The sequence below is a fragment of the Copadichromis virginalis genome, linkage group LG1 (genome assembly GCF_057382275.1).
Source record: "Copadichromis virginalis isolate Kocher_CV1m ecotype Utaka linkage group LG1, C_Virginalis_male_GT1.1, whole genome shotgun sequence".
NCBI lineage: Eukaryota > Metazoa > Chordata > Actinopteri > Cichliformes > Cichlidae > Copadichromis > Copadichromis virginalis.
The window spans coordinates 30,989,164-31,015,634 of NC_140618.1; the positions used below are offsets into that span (position 1 = coordinate 30,989,164).

The following is a 26,471-nucleotide window of genomic DNA, read 5'->3' on the forward strand; positions in this document are numbered from 1 at the left end:
GTTAAAATGGTTTTGTATTTATTGTTTACCGCCCAGGGACAAGGTTGACTGTAACGCAGCGTTCCAGCAAAATTCCTTTTCAACCTTGAAAGTCACATCATCGGAACAGGTTTCCTTTTGTCATTTTTACCAAGTCTTATTTCAGATGAGAGTCAACCCAATAGGTCACGTAATATTTATATCCCATCACAAAACACAGAAAGTCCCCAGCATGTGTATGGCAAGTGTTTGAATTTGCACGTAAATTGATTTTCCCATCCTGGGAGAAAGAAGTCTAAAAGTCTGAAAAACCTCTTAGCCTGCAGAAACTGCACCATGGCACACAGCCACATGAGTGCAGTGTCTCTAAAGAGACCACAGTCTGTCTCAGTGGGATCAAATGTCAGATTTTTGCCTCTTTCTGAGTTTTACAGCTGACTCGCTTGCACTGCATGCTTGAGGAGCATACATACATTTAACTGGAATATATGTTATGCTCCTCTGGGAAACACTTGCAAGCTGTCAACAGTTGAGTCTGTTGAGAGCGTCACTTTGCATATGTGCACACAGTGCTCAAACTTTATCTGCATCTGGTGCGACATCCATTCGTATCAGGCAGTTGGGATATTTTTAGCTGCCCCTAATGCCCCTGAACTGACAGTACACTCTATGCAATAGCATAATGCAACATCAGTGACAGAGAGTGATTAGGCCGGGGATGATTTTGGTGAGTGTAAATGTGAAATCTGATTATCCTCCATGCTCTCAGCTCTGCAGAGGGAGGAGGGCTGGAACTAGAGAGAGTGAGGCTGGAGGAGAGATTCAGAGGGAAGGAGGGGTTAAGTTACCAATGTGCTGAGCCAATGGCTTTTCCACAGAGCAGCTGGCTGGCATCAGGGCAGGACAGGCCGCTCAGAGGAAGGATACCTTGAGGACGACTCACACCCGCTAACTGTAGGACATTAAAGGTGACTTCTAGGAGGTGTTCATGGGATGCACTATCTACGCAGCCAGCCCTAAGGCCCTGCCAGCCGACGAGGCCCCAGGCCAGGACAGATACTATCCGGTCCCCCACTACCGCCACCCTCATGGTAACTGCAGTCAGAGGATAGCAGCCAGCAGAGCCAGGTCAGTGAACAGCACACAGGAAGTGTTTTCAGGATGGTTACACATTCAAGAACGCATCCCATCCATGCATACATTACAAAAAGAAAAAAAAGATCACTGTTTTAAACAGCAGTAGGAAATCAGTTTTCAATTTAGGTGTTTTTGCTTCTGCTTTGAAACGTGAATGGCAGAGGAGAAGCAGGGATGAAGGGATCACCACAAATGTGTCAGCAGTTCAAGTTATGACATGTCTATGATAAGTCAATTAGTCATCACTGACACCACAAAATGTGTGATTCAGGGTTTATTTGTGCGGCACTGTCAACTTAAAACGACCCAACTCAGTAGCAGTGTTTGGACTGCGATTTCAAAAGTTAAACTCCTCAGTGCAACATCCTCTCTGGAAAGTGTCTCAGTTTGACCTTAGAGCTCGGACTCAGAGCACTTAATGCACACAGACAGCTTGATGCTTGAACCTTTACTGTTTGTACATGTGCACAGAAAGACGAGGGACAGCGGCTAAACCCCTTCAAACATCCTTAAACGATTCTCCTTTAAATCTTCCACTTGATGGTTTTGCACCAGATGACACATTTGTTGCTTCCATATGAGTGCAAAACATCTGCAATGTAACAAGGCAGCCATTACATGTCAGTTATTGGTCGTTTACTATGAATGTAAGTCTGAAACAGCAGTCTGATAATTTGCAGATGATACAATGATACGCTGAATAATCTTTACAAAGTTATTTAAAAATACTTCTGAGATGTAATTATTTTTTTATTTTATTCCATGGATAACGTGGCCAATAACTAAGAGCTGAGACATTGCCTCTGAGTAACGCTTTATAATGACATTATACACTTTTAAACTCCTCAGCTGGAAACGGAAACATGTTGTTAACGTATAAAAGATAGAATGAAAGTCACGACCCCTCCCCCAGTTAAAAAAAACAATCTAACTAGTTTGATCTTTTACGTCATGTTTTTAATTTCCGTTATCTCTGCACGTGCAAATGAACGAGCCGCGCTGTTCTGAGCGTCTGCGAGGGGAAAAAATAGCCACCGTGTAATCCCCCGGCTGCTGTAAACAGTTAGCTAATAGGTAAGCTCAACCCACCTCACACTCGGACTCACTTGTGAAGACGCTGCAGCTCAGCCCTATTTCCCTGCTTAAGCTTTAATTATTGTGGCGGGAAACTGGGTGCTTTTGTTAGTTTGTCGTGGAAAAGCATAAAATAAAAAAATGAATTTGACGAGAAACACCACTAAGACCTGAAGAATTTAGTGGAGCTACTGGAAAACAACAGAGGAAAAAGCGACAGCAGCCTCTGAGCTACAGGTAGGAAACCTTATGTAAATCAAGCTAGCGAGAAAAAAACAGCAATGCTTCCGGAAATGACTTTAAAAAAAAATGCACCGTGATGCCTTTAGGGATTTACTGAGGAATTTAGAGATGTCGATGGTCTGTATGAATAGTTGCTGGTCGTGGAGTTTACCAAAATTTACTTTTTTTGTTGTGTTTTAGTGCCCCTTATAGCCTACTGCATGTCTATTTGTATTCTAAATTTGAACGCTTTCTGCTTTTATTTTGAAGGGCCCCGGTTATTCAGATATTGTCTTGTTTAGCTTCACGTCGTTGCTGCTTTCGGGAATACTGTAAAAGCGGCGTTTATTCCAAGTCAGGCGCTGAACATGCGGATATACTTCACGAATATAATGTGAAATCCTTGAAGTAGCCACTTAAATTGAAAAATATAAGTAAAATATGAAGTTATTTTCAAAACGTGTTTACAAGCCCATAATCATCATGTTTATTACTACTAAAACTGAAGGTGCTAGTGGCCTATCGATTTGCCACGGCATACCTACACTAAACAAATAAATTATTAAATGGGCTACTAACTAGAAGTAACTAGAAACCTTTCAACAAAGCTATTAATTTCCCCTTCCTCCTCTAATCCCATTAAACCAATCACTCTGCTCCATTAAGTCTTAGGTAAGATGGACTTTTGAAGGGTTGTACTGCTTTAAAAACATACTTCTGTCATCAAAGGTTGTTTTGAGGTACTTGCACAATGGGGAGGGTTTCTTTTTTCTTTGTCTGGTCTCAAGCAGTGTAGGCCAGAGTCCAAAGGCTGTACATGTGTTTCATAGACGGACTGATTCAAGGACACAAAGAAAACGAAAGAAAATAATAATTATCCCGTGCCATGTGATGCACCAAAGCTCTGCAAACAAATATCCCTTGGGTTAGCGTTTTTCATGAGTAAACTCTTGGTTGACTTGCTGTACATGAGAGAAAGCTCCTGCTGGCAGCTTCAATGTCCCTATAAGAGGAAGTCACCTTCAGCGTTTGTAGACACATTAAACCTTTTCTCCTGCATATCCACTGTAAACAACCCAGATGGTTTATTACTGACGCATCTAATCAGAGACAAAGTTCTTGGTTTAGTAGCCTCAAAAATGAACGTGACTTTAGATTGTTAAAGAAATTTGGAGGTATTTTCCTTGGTGCACTGGTCTACAAGGAAGCGAGAGGTGGAGAGAGCGCAGGGACGACCTCGGTGATGAGCAACCTTAACAAGATTAGAGTTTATTGGATTGAGGGATGTCTTGTGACAGCAAAAAATGTCCAGACACAAAGAAGGACATGGAAGAGGAGAGGTGAAGAGAAGAATGGCTTTCAACTGAAAAACATTCATGCAAGAAACAAAGAAAGTGAGACAGAAGGAATGAAAGTTGGCCTAAAGAAAGGCCAAAGGTTAGAAGAGACCCCAACCTTTAGTTTATACATGTGTGTATTGTCTTTATGAGCACTGGCGTAAGATGATAGGTGGGACGCTGCTTTGTTAGCTAAGTTTGAGGCTCAGTGTGTTTAATGAATGGGCCATGTATTGTTTGGCCTCATAATCGTGGTACAAACTCTAAGTTACAGCAGCGTTGACTCCCTGCCCAGCTCCAACAGCAGACTGAAGTATTCATCACAATGCATCACCCTGTTTTGTTGAGAAAAATGCAAAACTTATACTGTTGGAATATTTAGCCAGCTCTGTATTAATTATGTATTCATTCGTGGCTCCATGGGGACATCCAGCCATCTTTGTGGAGGCAGAGCACGGGTAGAAGAGGAAGCCTGTTAAATCATTTTATATGAACTGATTCTTATCTGAACCGCGTCATATAAAACTGAAAAGCAGCAAATTCGCTTTGTCATTATCTCATGAATTATGAGCTTTGAGAGCGTGTTCCTTCACATAAACAGACTACGTATTGAACTTTCTCATCAAAAACAGGAAGGATTCATTATCAGATAGCTTCGAATGATGCGCCTAGTCTTGAAATACTGTGACAGAGCTCACCAGGCTGCTTCTTTTTTCCAGCAGCATTGGAGTTCAACATAATGAATGAGTGTCTCACCTCTTATTTACCTAAGAAACTGGTCAGCCTGGTATATTTTGTTTCAGTTTGCTCTCCTGGATGACATGAACAGTCCAACTTTAATCAGAGGTTTAAGTGCGGGCAATAATTTTCCAGACAGACATGCTAATATAGCCAGATGACTGTGAGAAAATCACAGGTTGTGGTGTATTTGACGCAGCATTCATCGTCTACTTCCAGGAAACCCACTCAGACTAAATAAAACCTATTTTAGATGGCCTAAACATCCTCACGGTCAAACTCACAGCGATATAAAGTTGGTTTATCTCAGGGCTGTTTGTCTTGGTCATTATGATGCATTTCTATAGATGTTTTATACAATGTCTAGACTGTAAGCCTGCAGCTTGTGAATGAGTTAGTCTTACCTCATGTGAAAAGCAAATGTGAAAAAGAATTGCAGCTGTTAGGTAAAAGGTCCATTTATCTATGTATCCACTGAGTCAAGTTTATCTCTTTGCAAGCTGATTTTCAGACTACAGCAAAATGAATTGAAACAATAACAGTGTGTATTTCTTTTCAAAGTAGGCCAAATAATATATAAAAACATTTAAATAAAGATGCAGAAACCTTCACTTTTTGCATTAAACTTCTTTGGGTTTTCACAGCACCATATCTCTTTGGAGTAACATTTACCCATATTTTGTAAAAAGCCTCTGTTCTGCAAATGCACAAGTCTCACACATTGGTTTTTTTCTTTTTAATTATTAAAATAAACACTGTTAAGTAAGCACTAATTCAAGTCCTTTATATGTTGATTCTGAAGGCAAGGCAAGGCAAATTTATTTGTATAGCACAATTCAACAACAAGGTGATTCAAAGTGCTTTACAGAGACATTAGAAACAAAAACAAATAAAAAGCATGATTTAAAATTGATTAAAACAAACAAACTAACTAACTAAACACACACATTTCACACCTGTTCGCGCGATCTGAACCCTTATCGTAAGGGGAGCTACCAGTCCTTCTGTGGACGAGCTAAAGAGGAAAAAGTGTACAAAAAGAAGTGAGATTTATGCAAATTCACGGTAATACAGCATCTGGGATCAAATACTGCTCCTGAATCCTTTAAACTCTGCTTAAAGACCCCACATATCCTATACTTATGTATTCAGCCTTTCACCTCCCATTTAGTCCTCTGTGATCACAGACAACAAGTCAGATGTAACCTCAAGCACCAGACAGACAGCTATTGTTTGAACAGGTCAGCGGCTGACGCAAAACTTCTGCCTTCTGGCCAATTAGAGATAATATACTGGAAACTGCATGCAGGAGCCATATCCATCAGCACCTGTAATTAAACCAGAGCAGGTGGTAAAGGCTTCCCCTCTCCCAGAGGTATAGCACAGGGCAAGCATGTGTTTGTGTGTGCATGTGTGGAAAAAAAAAGATGTGCAGGTGAGGGAGGAAACAAAATAGATGGGCTAGAGCTTTTCAGGTGAAGCTGTTATGTAGGAAAAGCACAAACACTACAAGGGTAAAACCTTTTTTTGTGTACCCAAAGACTACCAGACAGACTGTGGACTACTAGGACAATTAAAAAATGAATTACAATTTTATTTAAAAATATATCCAAATTGGGGAAAAAGGAAGTGAACACATTTCAAATGAATGTGATGTTGAACTTTGAGGCAAAGCAAACTGCAATCAAAATGAGTGAGATATAGTTACAGAGATCTTTATTCAGTCGGTGGGAATGAGAGCAAGGCAGTGCTGAAATTTCAAATTATACAATAGGTGTATAAAATAAGTGGGGGAATACATAAACACCCATTTCGACAAATATATATGTAAAGGTATATTAAAAAAATTATGATTCTACAATTATGCTGGTCATAGATAGACATAGGAACCTAGTGAATGCACAAACTGGAAAAAAGTCAAACGTAAAGGATAAAAAGTATTAATAAATAAAAGCTAAAATCTTTAAAAGTAACTAAAAGGTAAAATTTGTAGCTAAAAGTAGACCACTGACTTAATGGAAAGGATTAACAAATCAGCGGTGTCAGCTAAAAGTAGACAAATGTTAGGAGACAAACTATTGTGTGAATGCCTTTCAGCATTCACACAATTACGTTAGAGGCTGACGTAGCTCCCATGAAGCCATCCACTGGTTTCTGAAGTCCCACGCTGGAGCTGTAAGAAGGTTTTCACAGAAAAATACATTTGAAAAGATGCGCAGACTATGAAACCGCTAGTGGGGTTGTGAATTCCCCCACTGTACGACCAGGTTTTCACAAACCAGACATCATTTTTCATTCAATGTGATCCAAAATGAGTGACTGAGCCCATTAATTCAGGAGGAAAGTGTTTATCAAGGTCAAATCAGAAAGTTGCTTTCCTGTACACTTCTATGGGTCCGCAAGTCCACAGCAATTGCCATCTGGTGGTCTTCAGATAAAATGTAGGTTAAAGGCACTAATGCATTTTCTTAATTTGTCAGACCTCGAAGCTACTTCCATGTTTTATAGTGTCTATGGAAGTAATGTTTAGCTGAAAGTCAGAGATAATCACAGTCAGAACTGCTAACTGCTAATGACTGTTATACTGTTGATGCACTGTTTTGTTATCACCTATTTAAAGTACTGGATAAACCCTTGGACTAGATGAAAGCCACTAGATGCTACTTTAAGTAGATTGCACCCTTAGTCACATGGTAGCTGCACATGTTTGATTTAGCAGTTTTTAATGCTAGAGGCCCTTCCTGACACAAAGCCTTGCAAGATGCAACACCCCCCCCCCCCCCCCCAAAAAAAACAAACAAACAAAACAAACAAAAAAAAACCCCCCACAGATTAACAAATCAAACTGTGAACCACTTGAAAGTCTGTAGTTTTAAAAGGTTGGGAAATATTTAACAGGTGAAGTCAACCAGATATGTGCAACAGATTTAAAGTTGAAATTGTAACTAAAAAGATTACATATGCAGGTAGGCATATAACAGCTGAAAGTTGATCAGACATTTTACTAAAAAGTTCTCTTTGTATGAACAGTTGTGTTAAATCCCATGCAGCATCAAATGAAATATTACAGGTCACACTTTTTAAGGGTACTTATTCATCTCAAAATGCTGTGACGAATGAAGTTTTTCTAGTTTATTTTAAGTGGTCTGATGAATCATCTATATTCATTTGCCTTTGGAGCCTCATTATAGATGGAGATTGTGAGGCGTGTTTGATTGTTTAAAGCCATTTGCTGCCATCTATTCTGAACTGCGTGCACACCAATCTCAACGAGCCGTTAAAATGACTCGAGCCTCATTATACATCACAGTAAACACTGAGCTGAGATTCGGTTCTCTCAGCGTTTCTGCTGAATCCACGCTTTACCGAGCCTGGTGTGAATCACGCTTTGCCCGGCTTGCTGTCAATCACAGCCTGCGAGGAGATATTGTTCTGAGCAGCTCACGCACAACCAATGGTCATATTCATGGCTTCTTCTTCTCCTTTTCTCATCCGAGAAAAATTAATTTCACGTCGCACGTGGCGCTGAAAAGTGTATAAAGTGTATTTTTAAAAATGTTTGAGTCAGCTCACAGCAGCAGATCAGGTCAGCCATCTGCACAACCTCTGGGGTGCTCTGCTTCATTGTAGACATCTGGGAGAGGGTACAAACTGACCCAGTTTACACAAGCACAAGCACACAGATTTATTTCGCTAAGTAGATATTTTTAATGTAGTGCCAGTGAGCTGCGTCAGACTTTGAATGTTGCATCACCTCTGTGTTGATTTTGAAGACAGAGTCCACTTGTTTGGCCCATAAAGTTTTTGGGAATAGCTCACTTTAAAGTCAAACACGGAGGCAAAAACAAACCATTTCTTTTACACGTCTACATGGAGATCGAGCAGAGAGGTTACCCGCTGTTAACACAGAGCTGTGTGTTTGTGTATCCAGGGCCAGGAGCATGACTGAGCAGCAGGAGCAGAGTGAAGAAATAGGCCTGCTTTCAACGCAGGACCTGGACCCCTCCAAGGACGACGACACACACGGCCACTTCAGGCAAAGCTTGCACACACAAACACACGCTGCTCCGCCACACTCTTTCCATGTTTTTTTTTTTTCATCCCACACACCATCTGTATCCTGTGCACGGTCACGGGTGTCAGCCCTAGGAGATTTATTTTCACAGCACTTATTTTGTGCTTTTATTTCAGCTGTATTTGATGTCAAACAATGGTCAAACATGCATACATAAGGATAAAGAGACTGCAGACAGGATGTTTTTTCTCTTCTCCCTTTAGGGTCTTTAAGAAGATATATGTGCTTGGGAGGCATGCTATAGTTATACTCGTAATAAAGTGCTTTAATCTAATGCATCATGCTTTTTGTGAGTATTCATATGGACATGTGTGTGCGTGCATCTGCAGATATACTGCATGTGTGTGTTGGTGTGTTATATAAGAAGGATTGAAGGCAGGAGCAATGTAATCTTGGGGGAATCTGCTCTGGGATGGGATTTAGCCCTGAGGTACGGACTCAGGGACTTGAACACTTTATGCACGTTAGCTTAAACTTGTAGCACCTCAATGAGCGGTGCGTCTATATTTGATCCACTTCCTGTGTGTAGCTCACTTCAATGCAGCTCTGTTCCAGCATGCAAATATTTACAGACTGTTTCTAAAAGATAGACTTACGCCGTGGCTCTAAAGTAAAGCCAGTGCAGAAGAGCCTCTGACTTCTCAGAATTTATAGAAATGTATGAGAAAATGACCTGAATTCCCCCTTCAATTAATACCTCAGTAGATACTAATGAGTTTATGAGCTCTGTTGCTGACTTTGAGACTTATTTAATACAACATGATATTAATTTAGTAAAACACAGTCCCATAAAGAATCAAATACTTGATAAAGCATGATTTTAGGCATGGCTACTTTTCGTTGTTGTTGTTTTGTTGTTAGTCCAACAGCTCTTTTGGTCTCAACTATAACTTTCATTTAGTGCCTAGCTCCGAACTGTTAAATGTTCGTGGTGCTAGACATTACCTGGTGTTTATCATTGTAAGTTGATTAAAAGTTAATAATAATTTAATGTAACTAAAGAAGTAATTGAACTTCTTTAGTTACATTCTGTAAAACCAAACGTTCAAAGGGGCTAAAAATCCACGAATTAGTAGATATTTACCCATCTAACCTCTTTTATTGTACAGAATCATTTGTTTGAATGCTCATACAGCTCATACAGATATATATTTTTAGTCATTTCAGTAATTGCTGCACCAGTAGTTTTTCTATTTCAGTTAAAATTAGCAAAAGCAAAAAAGGATTCAATTGAAAGCAAAGGATGAGTTATTTTATTATTTTATTACTGCACTATTGTAAAGCAGTGAGAATTCTTATTGATTGTAGTGTGCTCTACTGATTTCTGTGTGAAATATTTCAAATGAACGCAGATTTTCTCAGGACACGCAGGCAAAAAAATTCACGCGTTCTTTACTTTTCCCACTTGTGTGACCTTATTCATTTCCCACTCAGAACACTTTGATTTTAAACTCCCGATCATTCTCGTGGACACGTGTCATTTAGAGACGTATTCTCTCAGTGCTCCCAGTCCCAGTTTCCACTCCTCCAGCTAAATTATTGACTGCGAGTCCACTGCCACACTGGCCACCGATGGGAGGTGTTCGCCTTCTAATTTTAGGATTCAATTTAGGATTCTTTGAGCTTGTAATTAGTTTCACCATTTCGCCTCGCAGCCAAGGGCACTGTGACAGTCTAGTGCATGCATATACACACACGAACCCACGTGCCACAGGCAGCATTTTACTTTGTTTTTATTTCCAAACTTCAGAGGTGATGGTCGGGATCAGTCTTCTACCCCTGATCTATGAGAAAGTTGTTGCTGCTCAGTATATGTTGTGTGCAGGACAAATCCAACACATTTTGCTGCTGTTATTACTCTTTGTTTTTCCTGTATTCAGCACACACTGAACATTTGATGATTTCCTCCCGAGCCTGTGCATTTCAAACCCTCTGAACAATGCCCAAAATAAACACGAAGCAAAACTTTAGTGGAGCTGTCCATATCTGTATCATTCCAACGTGACCTTGTTTGTACTGTAAAAAATGCTTTATCTCAACACAAACCACATTCACAGCTATCCTGCAGTCATGTGGGAATGCCCAAAGCACTTTTGTCCCGATTTTTGCCCAAATGCACCTGCAGTATTGATTAAAAGCTGGATCTGGTGGAAAAGAGAGAGTGAGAGGGAGACAGATGGAGATAGAATACTAGAGAGCTTACTAGTCCCCACAGACCCGCCTGTGTTTTTAATAATCACTCTCTTCTCTCCACCTGAGAGTGCAGAGCCACTGTGTAGCCTATTTATAGGCGGGAACCAGCAGGCAGGGAGGCAGAGCAGCACACATGCTCTGTTGTTCATAATGTGGTCACAAGATGATGGGGTGCCTGGAGGGGGAGGGGGCTTAATGAGGAAAACTGTGAATTTCACATCTAGTGCAAGCTACATTAAATAATGAAACATTTGAAAGGTTGAACAGAGGTTAGTTTGCTCATCTAATGGCCAAATTATGGCTCTTATTTAGCTTGGTTATGGTTTACTTATTATTTATTTTGGTCTCTACGTTTGTATTAATGACACTTAATTTTCACATATTTGGGTCATTAATTTCTTATGAAATTCACAGCATGTAACATTTTGTAAGTTAATGTACCTCACAATACAAGTAGATACTACAAAACAACACAATATATTAGTATAAATTCATTACATTTAAAATACAGATTATAAAGAGACAGTCTGGCTACTTGGATTCATTGTCAAAGACTGTATATAAAAGATGTGTGTCACAGACTGCTGTTTTTGAGCCTCAGCTTAGAGATTTCACCCGTAGGTGAAGCTTAGCATTTGGAGTTAAGAGATGCATTGGACACAGAATAATAAAACTTGATAATTTAATGCTATCAGAAAAATTCTTACTGTGGGATTCAACCACAGGGGAAGCTACTAACAGTCTTCTATGCAATCTAAAATTCATTTTGAAGCCAGTGAAGTCTATCCTCACTGGCCCCCAGAGAGAGTGCAGGTTAAAGACCCTTCTACAATAATCAACAATTATTTGGGTCACCTTTCATACAGTCTATGTACATGATTGGATGATGTCAATGTCTTGTTTTGTTTTTAAGCAGACACATAATATAAGTTGGCTGGTATTCAATTCAATTTTATTGATACAGTGCCAAATCAAAACAACAGTCACCTCAAGGCGCTTTATATTGTAAGGTAGACCCTAGAATAATACAACAGATATATCACTTTAAGGTCTGTGAGGTTTACAGGAGTACCAGCAGGAGACCTGGCAGTGCTGGAACAGCTTTGCTCTTGTGTAAACAACAGTGACAAGCTCGCACACACAAAGTCACACAGCCAGTAGGCTGACATAGCATTTATCAGACCCTCTGCTCTCTTATACTTTAAGCCTTCTTGGATATATAGGATTCATCTTTTCAACAACATTAATTTATCACCTTGAGTTGGCTCAGTTGTCACACAGATGGAGCTGTTTTCAGGTTTGCACTTCTTACTCAGAACTTTAAGCAAACACTGAAGAAAGGTGCAAACGATTACTGAGCTCACATTTCAGCATATCTGTCACCAAGACAACCGAGCAATCTGCCCACGGAGCAAGATCATGTCATGTGTGTCGAGTGGACTTTGACTTTTTCAAACCCCTGTAGGTTTATTTACAAATTTGAAGTTACATAACATGTGACCACCTTACATTTAAGCGAAGGAGTCATCACTTTGGTCCTTTAGCATTATTTTAGAGGCATCTTTCTGTCCTTTTTAAATCTCCCGTTCTTTCTCCAAACGATTTTATTGCTTTTTAAAAGTCTCACTCTCTAACATTTCAGTTGGTAGCGGCTAGCTTTAGCTTTGACATACACCTTAGCTATAATGATATTAAGATAAGATAAGAGGATAAGATAAAACTTTATTAATCCCTCGGGTGGGTTCCTCTGGGAAATTCGGTATCCAAAAGCACAGCACCGACAGAAGTTACAGAGTTACAGAATATTATATATACACACACACACACATATATAAATACAGAGACATATAATATAAATAAAATATACGAAGGGGATGAATAGGAATAAAAATAAAAATACAAGTGAATTGCACATTTCAAGTATTGAAATTGACTATTAACAAAAGTATTTCACAGTGAGGTGAAGAGGCACTACAGCTTAGTTGTTCCCCCCTCCTTTGTCCTCCTGTTTCCCCTCCCTCTCCCCTCCAGAGAGGAGTTAAACAGTTTGATGGCGTGTGGGACAAAGGAGTTTTTAAGTCTGTTAGTTCTTGTCTTGGGGAGAAGCAACCTGTCACTGAACAGACTCTTCTGGTTGTTAATGGCCGTGTGCAGAGGATGCCCAGCATTGTCCATAATGTCCATCAGTTTCTTTAATGTCCTTTTCTCTGCCACTGTCACCAGAGTGTCCAGCTTCATGCCGACCACAGAGCTAGCCTTCCTGATCAGTTTCTCCAGCCTGGATGAGTCCTTCTTTGCTGTGCTGCTCCCCCAGCACACCACAGCATAGAAAAGTACTCCAGCAACCACTGACTGGTAAAACATCCTCAGGAGCTTCCTGCAGATGTTAAAAGACCTCAGTTGGCTTTGGGCTTTTTTACACAGGTGCTCTGTGTTGCATGACCAGTCCAGTTTGTTGTCCACCCACAGCCCGAGGTACTTGTACTTGTTGACCACCTCCACCTCCTCCCCCTCTATCTGAACCGGCAGTGGACCTTCTCTGGACCTCCCGAAGTCCACAACCAGTTCCTTATTCTTTGAGGTGTTGAGTTGCAGGTGGTTTGTGTGATTATATTGTATTCTAATATTTTTTTTTAAAAAAGTCACGTGAGAAACATCTTTAAATACTCATTTTAGCAAATATTGAATCATACTGATCAGATTGATTTCTCGTGGTCTCATGGCTTTTTTCACATTACTTCGAGTACATAATATAATATTTAGTACTGCATTTTTCAGTTTTATCGAATATTTTTTCTGATGCTGGTGATTTTTAAATAAAGCTGTTTAACCTTAAATTGAACGGTGATGTAATTATCTTGGCGTCATCGTGACACGCACCCCGGCGGTCAGACTTTGTCATTCTCATCTCCACGGTGACAAAGAGCTGCATGGAAAAAACTACCAGAGTCAGAGAGAGTTGTTTAGGACAGAGGTCATGCTATCTTCTTACCCAGAGGAGCGTTTCTCCTCTGGGGGAGAGACGGGACACTGACAGCCCTGCTGCTATAAGGGCAACAGAGAGGGGGATTTTACATAAAAGCATCTCATTGTATAAAGTATAGGACGCTTCTCAAGGAGAATACAAAATGTGATGCTGAAGAAGTCATGTTGAGAAGTAGATTTTGTGTGTACGTAAAAAAGGTAAATAAGGCTGTTGGTAAAAGTAGTTAAAATACAGTTATAAATACAGTGACATCTATAAATATTTTGTGATCAGCCTGAAAATTATGGATTTGTACTGTATTTGTGTAAAAATAAGATTGACTAATAATTTATCTGACACTTGAAGGCTTCTTCATATTTTTAACAGTATGTTTTTACTCGTAATGTGAGAGCAATGACTTTGAGATGATGCAACAGACTTGTGCTCTATATGATGGAATATACCAAGTTTCACTTTCTGCCCTTCGTTTGAAGCCTCTTACTCTCGCACAGTGCAAGAAGTGGCTTCCACGGAGTGTGATAACTCATCACAGAGCACGCGAAGCTTCAATTTGGTTTGGCCAGAGCTCCTGATTTATCAGTATCTCCTTCAGCAGCGCTCTTTTCGTATCAGCGCTGCGTTACATCTTGCTGTGCTCGCTGTCAATCACCCAGCGCTCTCAGAAAATAGAGGAAGAAAGGCAAGTCTCTCAGAAAAGAAACCATCGAGAACACCCTGCCTTTTACTCTTTATTGTTGCATACATATCTTCTCCTTTTAAACCTCTTAACTGGAACAGCAGTATGTTTCAATGACATTTTCCTTAAAGGTCTGATTATACTGGATTTTATCTGCTGCGGGGAGGGTGTGTGTGTCTGCTTTAGCAAAAGATATGAGTATCATGCTGTGACATCTGCTGCAACACTCTGACTATTCCTCTTGAGGCAAGTTGGATGCCAGTTATATGTGTGTGTGCGTGTGTGCTCATCTACTATTAAAAGAGTGACACAGATAATCTCCTGACATGGCCACTTTTTGTGTTTGAACAGCTCAGTGTTTATCTTTATGTTGTTTTTTATGGCAGCCCACATCTCCCTCCATTTATGCTGATGATTAACTAACCATTTGTCACGATGACGATTTTTGCCTTGTTTAGCTCACGTGACGACATCAATCTGTCTTCAAGTGTTCTTATATTTTTTAAAACGAATGTTTTTAAACAGCACATTGAGATGAGCTGGCAATAGATGGCATGTCGGTATAACTAAGTGTATTTTTTTTTTTTTTTTATCACAGGTTTCAGCTGATTGAAGACCTGTCCTATGAAGATTTGAAGAAGTGTTACAGGGGCTCGGTGAGTCTGATCTCTTCTTTTTGCTCCTAACTGTGTCTGTGACTCAAGTCCAGTTAATTGTATTTTACTTTAAATACTCAATAAAAGTGGAACATCCTTTAAAACATTATTTTCTTTCTCTGTACTGCTAAATTAAATCTGAAAGCAGATAAATGCGCTCAGTCATTGAATCCTTTTTATTTCCTGTGGTTAAGATGATAAAGTTGAGAAACATTTGGACTCCTTCATTTTACGTTTGTACCAGATTCTTGCCCCATTAAAAGAGAATTTACAGCAACGTTGTCATCAGTGAGTAGAAATAATACAACCGCACCACAAACTAAACCCCATAATACCATTTGAACTACAAATTTGTCAACAAATCATCCCCCAGTAATGGTTGCAGCTTTCACGCAGTGGCATTTGAGCCCTCTGAATTACTGTAACCTACTGTAAGCTCCATAGTCCTGACGACAGGAGCTGCTCTAGCGTGAGCTATTAATAGAAAGACAAAAACAGGAGCAGCAGATAATAACAAACAGAGCACCTACAAGTTGAAGGAAAGATAGATGAGCTACAACGGGACACAAAAAAAGAAGAAACTTAATCTTGTGCTGGAGATAGCTAGAGGTGGAAGTGAGTCGAGCTGCGAGAGAGGAGGGTGGGGAATGAATGAGCTCTGTCGTGCATTCGGGGGAGGAAAATGGACGTTTTTTTCTTTGAACAAGGGAAGAATTTTAGGTGTGAGACACTGGCACTACAGACAAGATGCTGACAGAGGAGAAGAGGAAAGGTAAAGGCAGAAAAAGAGCAGACTTCAAGTGAGAGCAGTGAGGAGTACCAGTGTTTTTTTATAGATGAGGGCAGAGTGTGTGTATGTGTGTAAAGGAGAAGAGGGAGGGTGTCAGCTGGGTGCTGTAAAGTGTAGTGTCACTGGTGTATCTGAGGAAGAGAAAGACAACCTTGTAGTTGTGAAAGAGCTCAGTGGCTGTAAAAACCGAGGCGTCTGCAGCGCGTGTGTGTTGTGTGTGTGTAGGTCCGCACATTAGAGCCACGTGTGTGTTTGTAGGACGTGTTGACTAGAGGTAGTTGCACAGAGGCAGTCCTCTGTCACAGTACTGACCGACGACAGGGGAACAGTGTGTGTCTTGCAGCAGCTTGCTCCAGGCCTTGGATGTTCGCGAGTGTGTGTGTGAGTATGGTGCCAACGTGCTGAGCCTGGTGCAGAACTCGCGTCCTTTGAGGGAGAGGGTGGCGTCTGCGCCGAGCGGAGCCGGAGTGGCCGGTGGCGGCGGTGGTTCCGGTGCTGTGCAGGCAGGCCGGTCCGCCAAGGAGCTGCTCATGACTCTGCCCTGTCCCTCTGCACAGACTGTCAGCAAGTACAACTCGCAGTACCACAAACTGTTCCAGTGCGTGCCCAAGGATGAGATCCTCATGAAAGGTACTGTGTTTTTTACTCTGTTTGGCTCAAGCTGCTCATCTATAGTAACTGAAGTGAGTCAGTTAAGCAATCATCAGAATGAAAAAGATTAGTTTAATTGGTGGCTGTTATCACGTAAATGAATTGGAAATAAAATGTTTGGCGACCTTGAAGTTGCAACGAATGAGTCATTACGTGTTATTCATTAAAAAGGTAACTTAATCCATTTTATATTGTTCTTTTCTTTTATGTAACTCAACCTCGGGCTTTTCAGGTGCCTTTAAACATCTCCAACTCCTCCCTAACCACACCTTTAATCTTTTGTATATCGGGTAGAAAATAAGAAAATAGAAAATAAGATGTTTAGCGAGACGTAGCCGTACAGTTTGAAGGGATTTACTGACCGCCCAGCAGTCACGGCGTAGCCTCGGTGGCATCACACGCCTCTGCTCAGTCCTGACCAGAGCTGCAGCTTCACCCATCCGTCACCTCACAAACTAGAGCTGCATCAGAAGTCACTCATCTGTTCTTTCATTCATAGCTCCCTCTACTGAAACTCGATAGTGAGAATTAAATGGAGCTTCTTTTTTTTTTGCATTGTGTTTTTGTTGGCAGACATTAATGCGCATGCAGAGGGCGTGTACTTTACTTTTCAGGTTTTTAAGTAAAAATATTTTTAGTAGAACTATTTTTTTTACTATTAAGCTTTTTAAGGTTTTCTTCATCAAGTTTTACTGTTGTTAGAAGAGCTTTTGTCTCTTCTATCCTCAGTGTACTCCTGCGCTCTTCTTAGAGATATCCTCCTACAAGGCCGGCTATACATTTCCAGAAACTGGCTGTGTTTCTATGCCAACCTCTTCGGCAAGGACATCAAGGTACGAATGACTGGCAGACAGCTTAATAAATTTAAACCGACTGAGAAACTTGAACCGGGTTACTCCCTGTCAGAGTCTGACAAGCGGATCTGAAAAACGTACAAACTGATTGGACAAATTATTTGTCTGAAAGTCAGTCAGGCTTACAGACTGAGGTGAAGTTTCACAGTCTTCTATAAAATACCTCTGTCTGTCTGTATGTGCGGTGAATTTATATACGAGGGCCAGTTAGACTTACTGAACCTTTAACCTTAATCAGCTATGTTATTCTCTCTTTGATGTTGTGCAGTGTACCTTTTCCTTCATTTCCTTGAAACCAAACCTCTCGTAACATTTCAGTGACAATAAGCTACTTATTCAGACTGCATTCCTCACATTCTGACTGAAATAAGACACGCTTCGTGTCCACTTTGAGCTTTCTCTGAGGGCTTTTCGTAGATGGATATTAGCTCTAACTTCCCTGCTACCATCTACTGAAATCACAAGGGTGTTATTTCCTTATCACCCCTGCTTTAAAAATCTATTTTTTTCCTTAGGTGGCCATCCCTGTCGTTTCTGTGAGGCTGGTGAAGAAGCACAAAACAGCAGGCCTCGTACCCAATGGCTTGGCTATCACCACAGACACCGGCCAGAAGGTAAACATTACAGTCACCATAAACTGAAATGCTCATGCTGATTAGCTCAGCAAGGGCGTTTTTTCCACTGAAGCTGAGATGGAAAAAAATAGAACGGTGCTATAGTTAGAAGCAGAGTGAAGTCCCAGCTTGCTAACACAAGAGAGCGAAAGGTTTTTCCACCATTACAGCAATGTTAAGATGAGCCTCTTAACTTCCTGTCACACCAGATTTAACCTCTCATCAGGTGGTGCTTTCAAGGACAATTTGCACCTTTCAGCTCTTGCCCTGGCCCCAACAATGCGTGAATAATAATAGCTACATTAGCATCTAGTTAAATCTGGGTAATTCATCTTCAACTGCCAATTAGTACTGTGCAAAAAAAAGACCTATAAACACACTGAAGTCAGTGTGGCCCAGAGGGTGAAAAATGTTTTAATGAATTGTTCCACCAAATTAATTATTTGTGTGCACCGCGCATCGTGCTGAGGGAGAGAAGAGGGGCAAATTAACTCATTTTTAAAAGCATGATTTGCTCACTCGAAAGGAATGATAAAAAAAAAATGGTGAACGCAAAAAATTCAAAGTTGTGATTCATAAAAAACCCACAGAAGTGGCAGCACTCTAGTAATTTACAACTGAACTCTATCATGTTGCCCTATATTTATAGAGTAATGTGGTCAAACATTAACTGTGCTGCGTTACATATAAACTACATATCAAGGTTAGAAATACTGTCAGCTGACAAGATAGAACGGAGATCGTTGTTTTCATTGTTGTCCTGTTTTAAAATGTTCTGCTATAAACCTAAATAGATAAAGACAGAGACAGATGTTTTGTTTGTTTGTTTGTTTGTTTTACAAGGAAATATTTTACTGAATATTCTTTCTAATTGGAGCAGACATATGTCCGCACACATATAGACAAAAGAGCAGCTTCCTCAGCATTATGAGAATCAAAAAGGTTAAAGCCATTCTGTCATTATACGACCTATATAATGCACCAAATCACAGAAGTATTCATTAAATATTCTAACAATGGATCTTCCCACTGTAAAAATCTGCCTACCAGGATATACAACCTCTGTCTTTACCTTCAGTTTCTTTCATTCTTTCTTTATTTCTCCTTACACTAACTCAGCTGATCAAATATATGTTTACATTCTTTGCGTGCTAAAATCCATTCCTACCAACTAAATGACCTCAGAAGATAAATCGTTGTTATATTTACATCACGTAGTGTGACTCACCGGACAGCACGTTAGTTTATAGCATCATCTTATTTAAGGAATTAAAGACACGCCTCTGTTGAAGCATGTGACAGACATAACATAATTAGTCGTGACTGTTTATCATCTTAAAAGCGACTGATAACGCACGGACGCACAGTGATTCAAATTTCCATCCAGGTCAAAGGAATATTGGTACGTGAGCCAAAATGAGATCAGAAAAGTCCAGGTGACTTCTAACAGATTTTTTACAATTCAGTAAAATCAGAATCGAAATATTTTTATGCTTGTCTGCAGCCATAAATGTACTGCATGCGGACTAACATCATAAGCATTAGTGTTATGGGGGAGGCAGGGGGAATGTGAAACAGAAATAATCTCTTATCTAAACTGAGGGTCTTCTCAAAATTGTAAATAGAAACCTTAACTGGCTGCATGGGTATACGCTGCTGTGTTGTTCTCAGGTGTTTACTGCACAGTAAAAATTATAATGATAAAGTTAACTGAATGTTTATTTCCCTGTTTCTCTTTTTTATGTTCTCAGTATGTATTTGTGTCTCTGCTATCAAGAGACAGTGTATATGACGTCCTCCGCAGGATCTGCACACACCTGCAGGTGACAGATGGAGGACACACACACACACACACACATATAGAGCTACACTGCTAATTTAATTTGTCGTGGTGTACATGTTAGTTACAGAAGTGATCTGCTTTTCCTCTTCAGGTCAATGGGAAGAGTCTGAGCTTGAAGCAGTTCATGGAGGAGCCAACCTTATCCCTGGTCAGTGAGGACATGTCTTCCGCTGAGAGAAACCACTTTAAAAAAAAAACTGTTAAAAATCTTAAAACTGGAAAAATTAAAGCAAGTGTACCCCTGAAGTAGCTTGAAACACTGATCAGAGGGCTGACTAACCTTCCTACACAGACAGGATCAATACATCATTTTGTTGCAGCTGCAGCCTCACAGTGCATTATTCCCCGAGTCTGCAAGATGCTATCAAAGAGCTCTCTGAAGTCACCTTGTGTGTTTGTGTGCATGAACACACACACACACCACAGGTTACACTGCGACAGAACAGCTTTTGCATGAAGGAATAATTAAGTTGTGTTAACGTACTTGTCCTTGATCATACTCTAACCTGGACTGATAATAATCATGGAAACAGGGTGTTTGATTATCATGTCATCATACTATGGCAAAAGTGAAATATCCAAGAGCTTTTAAAAGTTTATACCTGCATTATTACCAAAACAAAATTATTTACACCCAGATTTCTTTCCCTTGCAACCTTACAGGCTTTGATCTAATTTAAGGCTTTTTACTTTCAAAGAGGCTTTACTATTAATAATATAATAACCATTTATTTAAAACCAGACGTGTGCTGACAGCTCATGTGTTGATCTGTTGTTCTCTTCCTCCTGTGCCACAGGATGACTTCCCAGCTCCAGACGTGTTCCCAGTGGTTGATGAATTCCCATCAGTGTTAAAGTGGAGAAGGAAACCCTCGGTCGTGTCTGTGTCCTCCTCCCTCCCCGACCTCCTGGGGAACTCAACCAGCAGCCTGAGTGCCACGGACACACCCTTCAAATCAGAGCAGCAACTCGAAGGTGATAAAACTAGATAATGATGCAGCGTTACATCATAGATACAAAGGTCAAGGCTTCACGCAAGGCCACGTAATCGCAGGGTCTTGTGAGTTTTGACTAATTGAGTTTTATGACGCAAAAAGAGGGAAGTAATCTCACAAGCGGGTTTTCAGTCTCCGTTTAAAAATAATAAATTATCTTTCTGTATAACACGTCCCAGTGGTAAAGGTACAGATTTTCACAGGAGTGCAGCATGGAAAGAAAATCTACTCCCAGCAGGGCAGTGGAATAAAGTGCCTGCATTATGCACTCTAAGAGTGAGTATTGTATTGTATCTTTATTTTAAACATTTTTAATTTGGGGGGAGTATAAAAATTTTAAGATGTAAGGAGGTGTTAATCTGTGAGGTTTAAGGGTAGGAGGAAGTCATTTTTAGTATGAGGTAAATTAACTTTGGAGAGACTGAAGACATGTTGTTACTGTGTGTTTTCTAAATGTCATTGATTTAGTAGAAGAAGACTAATCGATTAAACATTAATAGACACTGCTCAAAAAAATGAAAGCAACACTTTGAAAACATATCAGATCTCGATGGGGAAAAAGAATCTTCATGCTGGATATCTATAAAGATGGACTGGATGCCACATTGTTTGATGGGAATGAAAATGATCAGCCTATGGACGGCTGAATTCAAATATAACCCAAAAATCAAAGTGGAAAAAAATGTTGAAATTGATCTTGGATCTGGACCCGGGCATCACTGAGTTCCTGGACAGTCTGAGGTGCAACCTGGACAGAAACACAATGCCCCCGAGGTGCTTTATTGGATTTAGGCTTCCAAGAGTGGAAGCCAGTCAGCGTTATCAATTCCTGCATCCTCTTGCCAGGAGGAACCCAGGACCCACTGCACCAGTGTAGGGTCTGACAGTGGGTCTAAGGATTTCATGCGATACCTAATGGCAGTCAGGTTGCCGTTGTCTGGCCAGTAGAAATCTGTGTGTCCCTTCATGGATATGCCTCCCCAGACCATCACTGACCCACCACCAATCAGTAATCCTGAACCATGTTACCATGTTTGCCAAATGCAAAACTAATGAAAAAACAGTCAGAAAAGATGAGTAGGGAAAAGAATCAATAAATATCCCAGAAGTTCGATTAAATTGATGCTATACTCTTATTAAATTGTTTTTTTTTTGAGCCACACTTATTTGCTGTTTAACATTTTAATTGTTAGTTGAATGCTGTGCAGACAGAACATGTGTGTGAGAGGGGGGCATTGAGAGAGTAATTGCTTTTGGATTGCAACGTTCCTCTTATGCAACAACACATTAAGCCTCAAATGGAGATTAAATCATTTGAGGGGCTTGTATTAAAAAGCTTTGGGCGGGTGCAGATTAAGTAGAGATTATGACGAGCAATGTCTGCCGTCCAAGTTGTGTGAGGACAGCTTCCGCATTATCTGCTGAATATTGTTTCTGCATACTCTCCTCCAATAATGCTGCTCTCTATTAAATGTCAGATCAGCGTGAGCTTTTGTGTACGTTATTGTCACAGCTCGTCTGTGGAGTGGAAAGCTGGGATGTAAGTCAACACCTATATTACAATTGTTTTATCTCACTACAAAAACACACCACAGTGTAAAGAAGAAGAATGCACATAATAACAGAGCAGTATGGAGGCTGTGGTTCTGTATGACACAGACTGTTTGCACTGTTTACAGTGAATGAAGAAAAAGGTAGAAACAGAATTAGAGTATCTATTTATGACTCCTCAACTCTGGATATCGTTTTCAGGGAATATATGAAAGCACTGTAATTGCATATGAGTGGTAGACAGGCAGCAATATTTAAAGGGGACTATGTGGTACAGTCAACCACTATTAATGGTTTTATTATACTGTGTGTGTGTGTGTGTGTGTGTGTGTGTGTGTGTGTGTGTGTGTGTGTGTGTGTGTGTGTTACAGAGCGAGCTCTGCAGACAGACAGAGGTCTTTTATCTGAGCCAGTGGCAGAGTTGGGCCAGATGGAGTACCAGCTGCTCAAGTTCTTCACCCTGCTGTGAGTATACTGAGGAACATACAGACACCAACAACACCACCTTCATCTCCTCCAGGAGCTGACTCACAGCTACGCACACACACACACACACACTAATGCAGAAATATAAATAGTGGATGATTGACTCATAGTGAACACAGGGGGTCAGAGCTGATAAAACACCTTTTATTTTGTATTTGTTCCACACAACAAGTTTCCTCCCATGAAACTTTTCTAAGATTTGTCTCTTATATAAATAAATCATTTATCTTTAGGACAGTATGTGCTCCTTCCACCACCTGGGAGACTGTGCATTATCCAGAAAGCATTAGGTCAATCTGCTAGCTGTTTATTATGTTGCTGACCCCTGTCCCCTGTCTGAATAAGAGGAAGAGACTAATCTCTCTGAGATATAACAGACTTATTCAGAAGTAGATAAATAGGTAAATCATCATGTTATTATCACTATGTAATAATGCAGAGTATATTTTAAAAACTACAGCTAAGTTATATTATATAAAAGTCCCAACATTTCATTTTATTATTATTATTATTATTATTGTATATGAATGACTGTGGCTGCATAATAAGAAAGAAAAGACATGATTTGTTACAGAATCAGTTCTTACTCTTCTTTAGGCTGAGTTGTTGCAGGACAGTGTAGCCAAATGCCGCCACCCAGTGTTCATCAAAAGCCATTACAGCCCTCATACTTTGTTACAAGACTCATTACTATCAGCAAAGATGACATACACTTTTAATTAGACCAACGGGTGCATCTTTTCTTCTGTCTTCAGTATTATTCTCCTCATCTTGTCATCGTGCTACTTGGCCTTCCGTGTGTGCAGTCTGGAGCAGCAGCTGTCTTTCCTTGGTAACCCAAATCTACCCCTGAGAGAAAGGTAAGTAACGTGGTGTCAGTGGCATCATCAGTGATTTAAATAATGTTAAACTGTGTAATATGGGTGCTGGTATGGCTCACCTGGTTAAATTTGCAACCACACTGCAGAGGACTGGGTTTAGCCCGACCTGTTATTCCCTGTTGCTCTATCCCTGCTGTTCTGTCTACGATTACAAACAAAAATAAAGGCTAAAAAAGTATAATCTGAATAATTATAACTGGAATTTGCAGAAATAAATAAAAAATATCAGCAATATTATTAAGTTATGATTATTATATTGTATTATTTTATGATATTCTTGTATTTTGTTAATTCTGTTTAGCAGGAACAGTACTGATTAATGCTGTGCAGTACTGCTGTATGTGGGAGCAGGTGTAAAGACTGATAAATAACAGCACATTTCTGGTGTCGGAGTCCACTACCAGGCTGCTTTCTCCTCATCTAGATAACCAACCGCTGTCTGCTGTGAGCCTCCAGACTGGCTGCTGTTTGCTCTCCTCCCGCCTCAGAGTCGACGATGCCCTTCTGCACAGATCCAGGACCTGCTTAGAGCCCAGAACAGACCAACCTCCGCACCAGCTGCACCGTGCAAAGGTGCAACAACAACCCAACTCCGGGCTCCTTATGGACTTTCCCACCAGGGAACGAGTTCCCAATCAGTGATCACTTCCAGACTATGCAAACAGACTGTCTATTTTTTTCTAAATATAAAGTAGCTTTTTACTTTAGATCATGATTGTCTCCCAGGATCTGTCCCTCTCTCCGGCATTTCATCTTTAACCTGGTGACGCCTCAGTGTAAGGCGATCCTGAAATAGTGAGTAGATTACTGTTGAATCTGCTGTTTGTGGCACTCATCTTTTTTTTTAGTAGCTGAGCGATAATTCAACACATTAATTACTTGAAAAAAGACTGAGAATGAAGACGTCAGGCACGTTATGGGTGTAGCTTGCACATCTCACCATACTGTGACTGACAAAAACTGGACTGAACCAGATGTATTCTTCTTATTTAACCTCATTTTAAAGGATAAAACTAGTTACCACTATGCACTTTCTCTTAGTACAGGTCCACATGATTTCAGACGTATGTGACTATTTGAATCATTTTTCATGATATTTATGAAAAAAGGTAATGTTGCAAGCACAGACTGTTGACTGAATGAAGTTATACGTCATATAATTTGATAAAGTGGACACATCCCTTGTGGGTGTTAACTGTAATGTGAATGGGACGATTAGATGACATGCATCTCCTTTGTTTTTCATTGTATCACTAGTCAGCTGTGTGGCAGGTGTTCCCCAGGTTCTTTTATACGTTTCAAATGAAGAGTTAAGACTTAAAATAACACTGATGTGTCATATTGTTGGCTGATGATGAGTTTTCAGACATGTGACATGTAACCCTCAAGTCCTATTTTGTGAAATCCCTGTGAATTAAATTGGAAAACAGTGTAAATAAGCAAAAGAGAGAGAAAAAGTCTGTGGCTTTTACTTGTTTTCCCGTCAATTTGGGTGCCAAGACTTTTACTGTCTGGTTTTCCATGCTGTCATATTGGCACGGCATACACGACCACAAAAAGGCTGGACTCCAAGACCACTGCAAATTTCAGTAACCTCCACAGCTCAGGCTAAATTATAAAACTGGCCCACGATGTTGGCAGAAGCACTCGGCGCTTAATAAATTACATACGGTACGTTGGCCGAACATCACTGGCACGGGTTTTCTTTCTGATGAAATCAGTTTAAATTTAATAAATTGTCGCCGTTTTTCATGCGCTGAAAATGTCTACTTTGTAACATTTTAACTATGAAAAACAACCATGACTTTAGAAAAGAATACATGCCACATAGACATCATCACTGAAAATCACGTGGTGCTCAATAAACTCAAGAAAGAGGTTTGTCATCCCGCACAGGAACCGTATGACCTTAGGGATGACGTGGGGCTCGATTCAGCTTTTAACTAAACCCAGAGCCAAACAGCAATGCGACAAATGTGTTGTTGATTAATGACGTGGAGCCCTCGTTACATGTTACCCTGAGGGTAAAGATTTGCTTATTTAAATACAAATATTCACTAAAGCTAGTCTGAGGAAGCAGAAAATCACAGGTGAGTAATTCAATTAGATTAAATTAATAAAAACAAAAACAGATAATAGATCTGCTTCTCTGGAGGAGCGCATTAAATGACAAATTCATCCATACAACAATCGGAGGGTTGGAGTCGATCCCAGGTAGTCCATTAAACTGAACCCTCGCATTCACACCTACAGTTGGTGATATCCAAGCTTCGTGCCTTTGGATTGTGGGAGGAAGCTGGAGCTCTGGAACAAACCCACAAACATGCATGGAGAACAAACTCCGCACGGAAACGTTCCAGTCGACTCGAGAAGCTTCTTGCTGTGAGGTGACGTCCAAACCACTGCAGCATCGTTCAGTTTGATTTCAAAGGCCATCTGCAGCCCAGACTGTCCTCTTAATGAGTCAGATCACAGTGCCCACAGAGTCGTACAGACATAATAAAAACATGTCAGTTGAATTGAGAAAAGTGAATAAGAGGGACTCGTTGCCTATGGGACTAATTGACCTTGTTGTACACTCAGAGTATAGTTAATATTTAAACCCAGCAATATTCAATGGCATGCTACATCATCAACAAAAAAACTACAGACCTCCTGTACACTGCTTTATGCACATGTCCCTCCTTAACAGCCTCACATTTGAAATTATGAATACTTGAACGCTGCAGTCGA

General features: G+C 40.3%; 1 protein-coding gene across 7 annotated transcripts; it reads left to right on the forward strand.

Moving 5' to 3' along the window:
- Window positions 1-865: 865 nt before the first annotated feature.
- On the forward strand, window positions 866-25,157 carry gramd2aa (GRAM domain containing 2Aa). Of its 7 annotated transcripts, none has more exons than XM_085459122.1 (12): window positions 868-1,107; window positions 8,419-8,523; window positions 15,016-15,073; window positions 16,193-16,493; window positions 17,244-17,347; window positions 17,884-17,982; window positions 19,734-19,805; window positions 19,917-19,973; window positions 20,623-20,800; window positions 22,743-22,836; window positions 23,613-23,717; window positions 24,163-25,157. In XM_085459122.1, exons 1-12 carry the CDS (start codon window positions 968-970, stop codon window positions 24,164-24,166), a joined length of 1,317 nt encoding a protein of 438 aa, XP_085315248.1. In that variant the 5' UTR covers window positions 868-967; the 3' UTR covers window positions 24,167-25,157. The 7 variants fall into 7 exon arrangements, with proteins under 7 accessions (XP_085315297.1, XP_085315256.1, XP_085315248.1 ...); XM_085459155.1 differs by having other exon boundaries at window positions 870-1,107; window positions 16,421-16,493; XM_085459147.1 differs by lacking the exon at window positions 868-1,107 and adding an exon at window positions 2,097-2,190.
- Window positions 25,158-26,471: the final 1,314 nt, after the last annotated feature.

Bases quoted from the DNA above. Each gene is read 5' to 3' on its own strand.
- gramd2aa (XM_085459171.1), top strand. From the start codon at position 968: ATGGGATGCACTATCTACGCAGCCAGCCCTAAGGCCCTGCCAGCCGAC. The intron at 16,494-17,243 runs GTACTGTGTTTT...TTCTATCCTCAG, and splicing joins GGATGAGATCCTCATGAAAG to TGTACTCCTGCGCTCTTCTT. The intron at 17,348-17,883 runs GTACGAATGACT...TTTTTTCCTTAG, and splicing joins TCTTCGGCAAGGACATCAAG to GTGGCCATCCCTGTCGTTTC.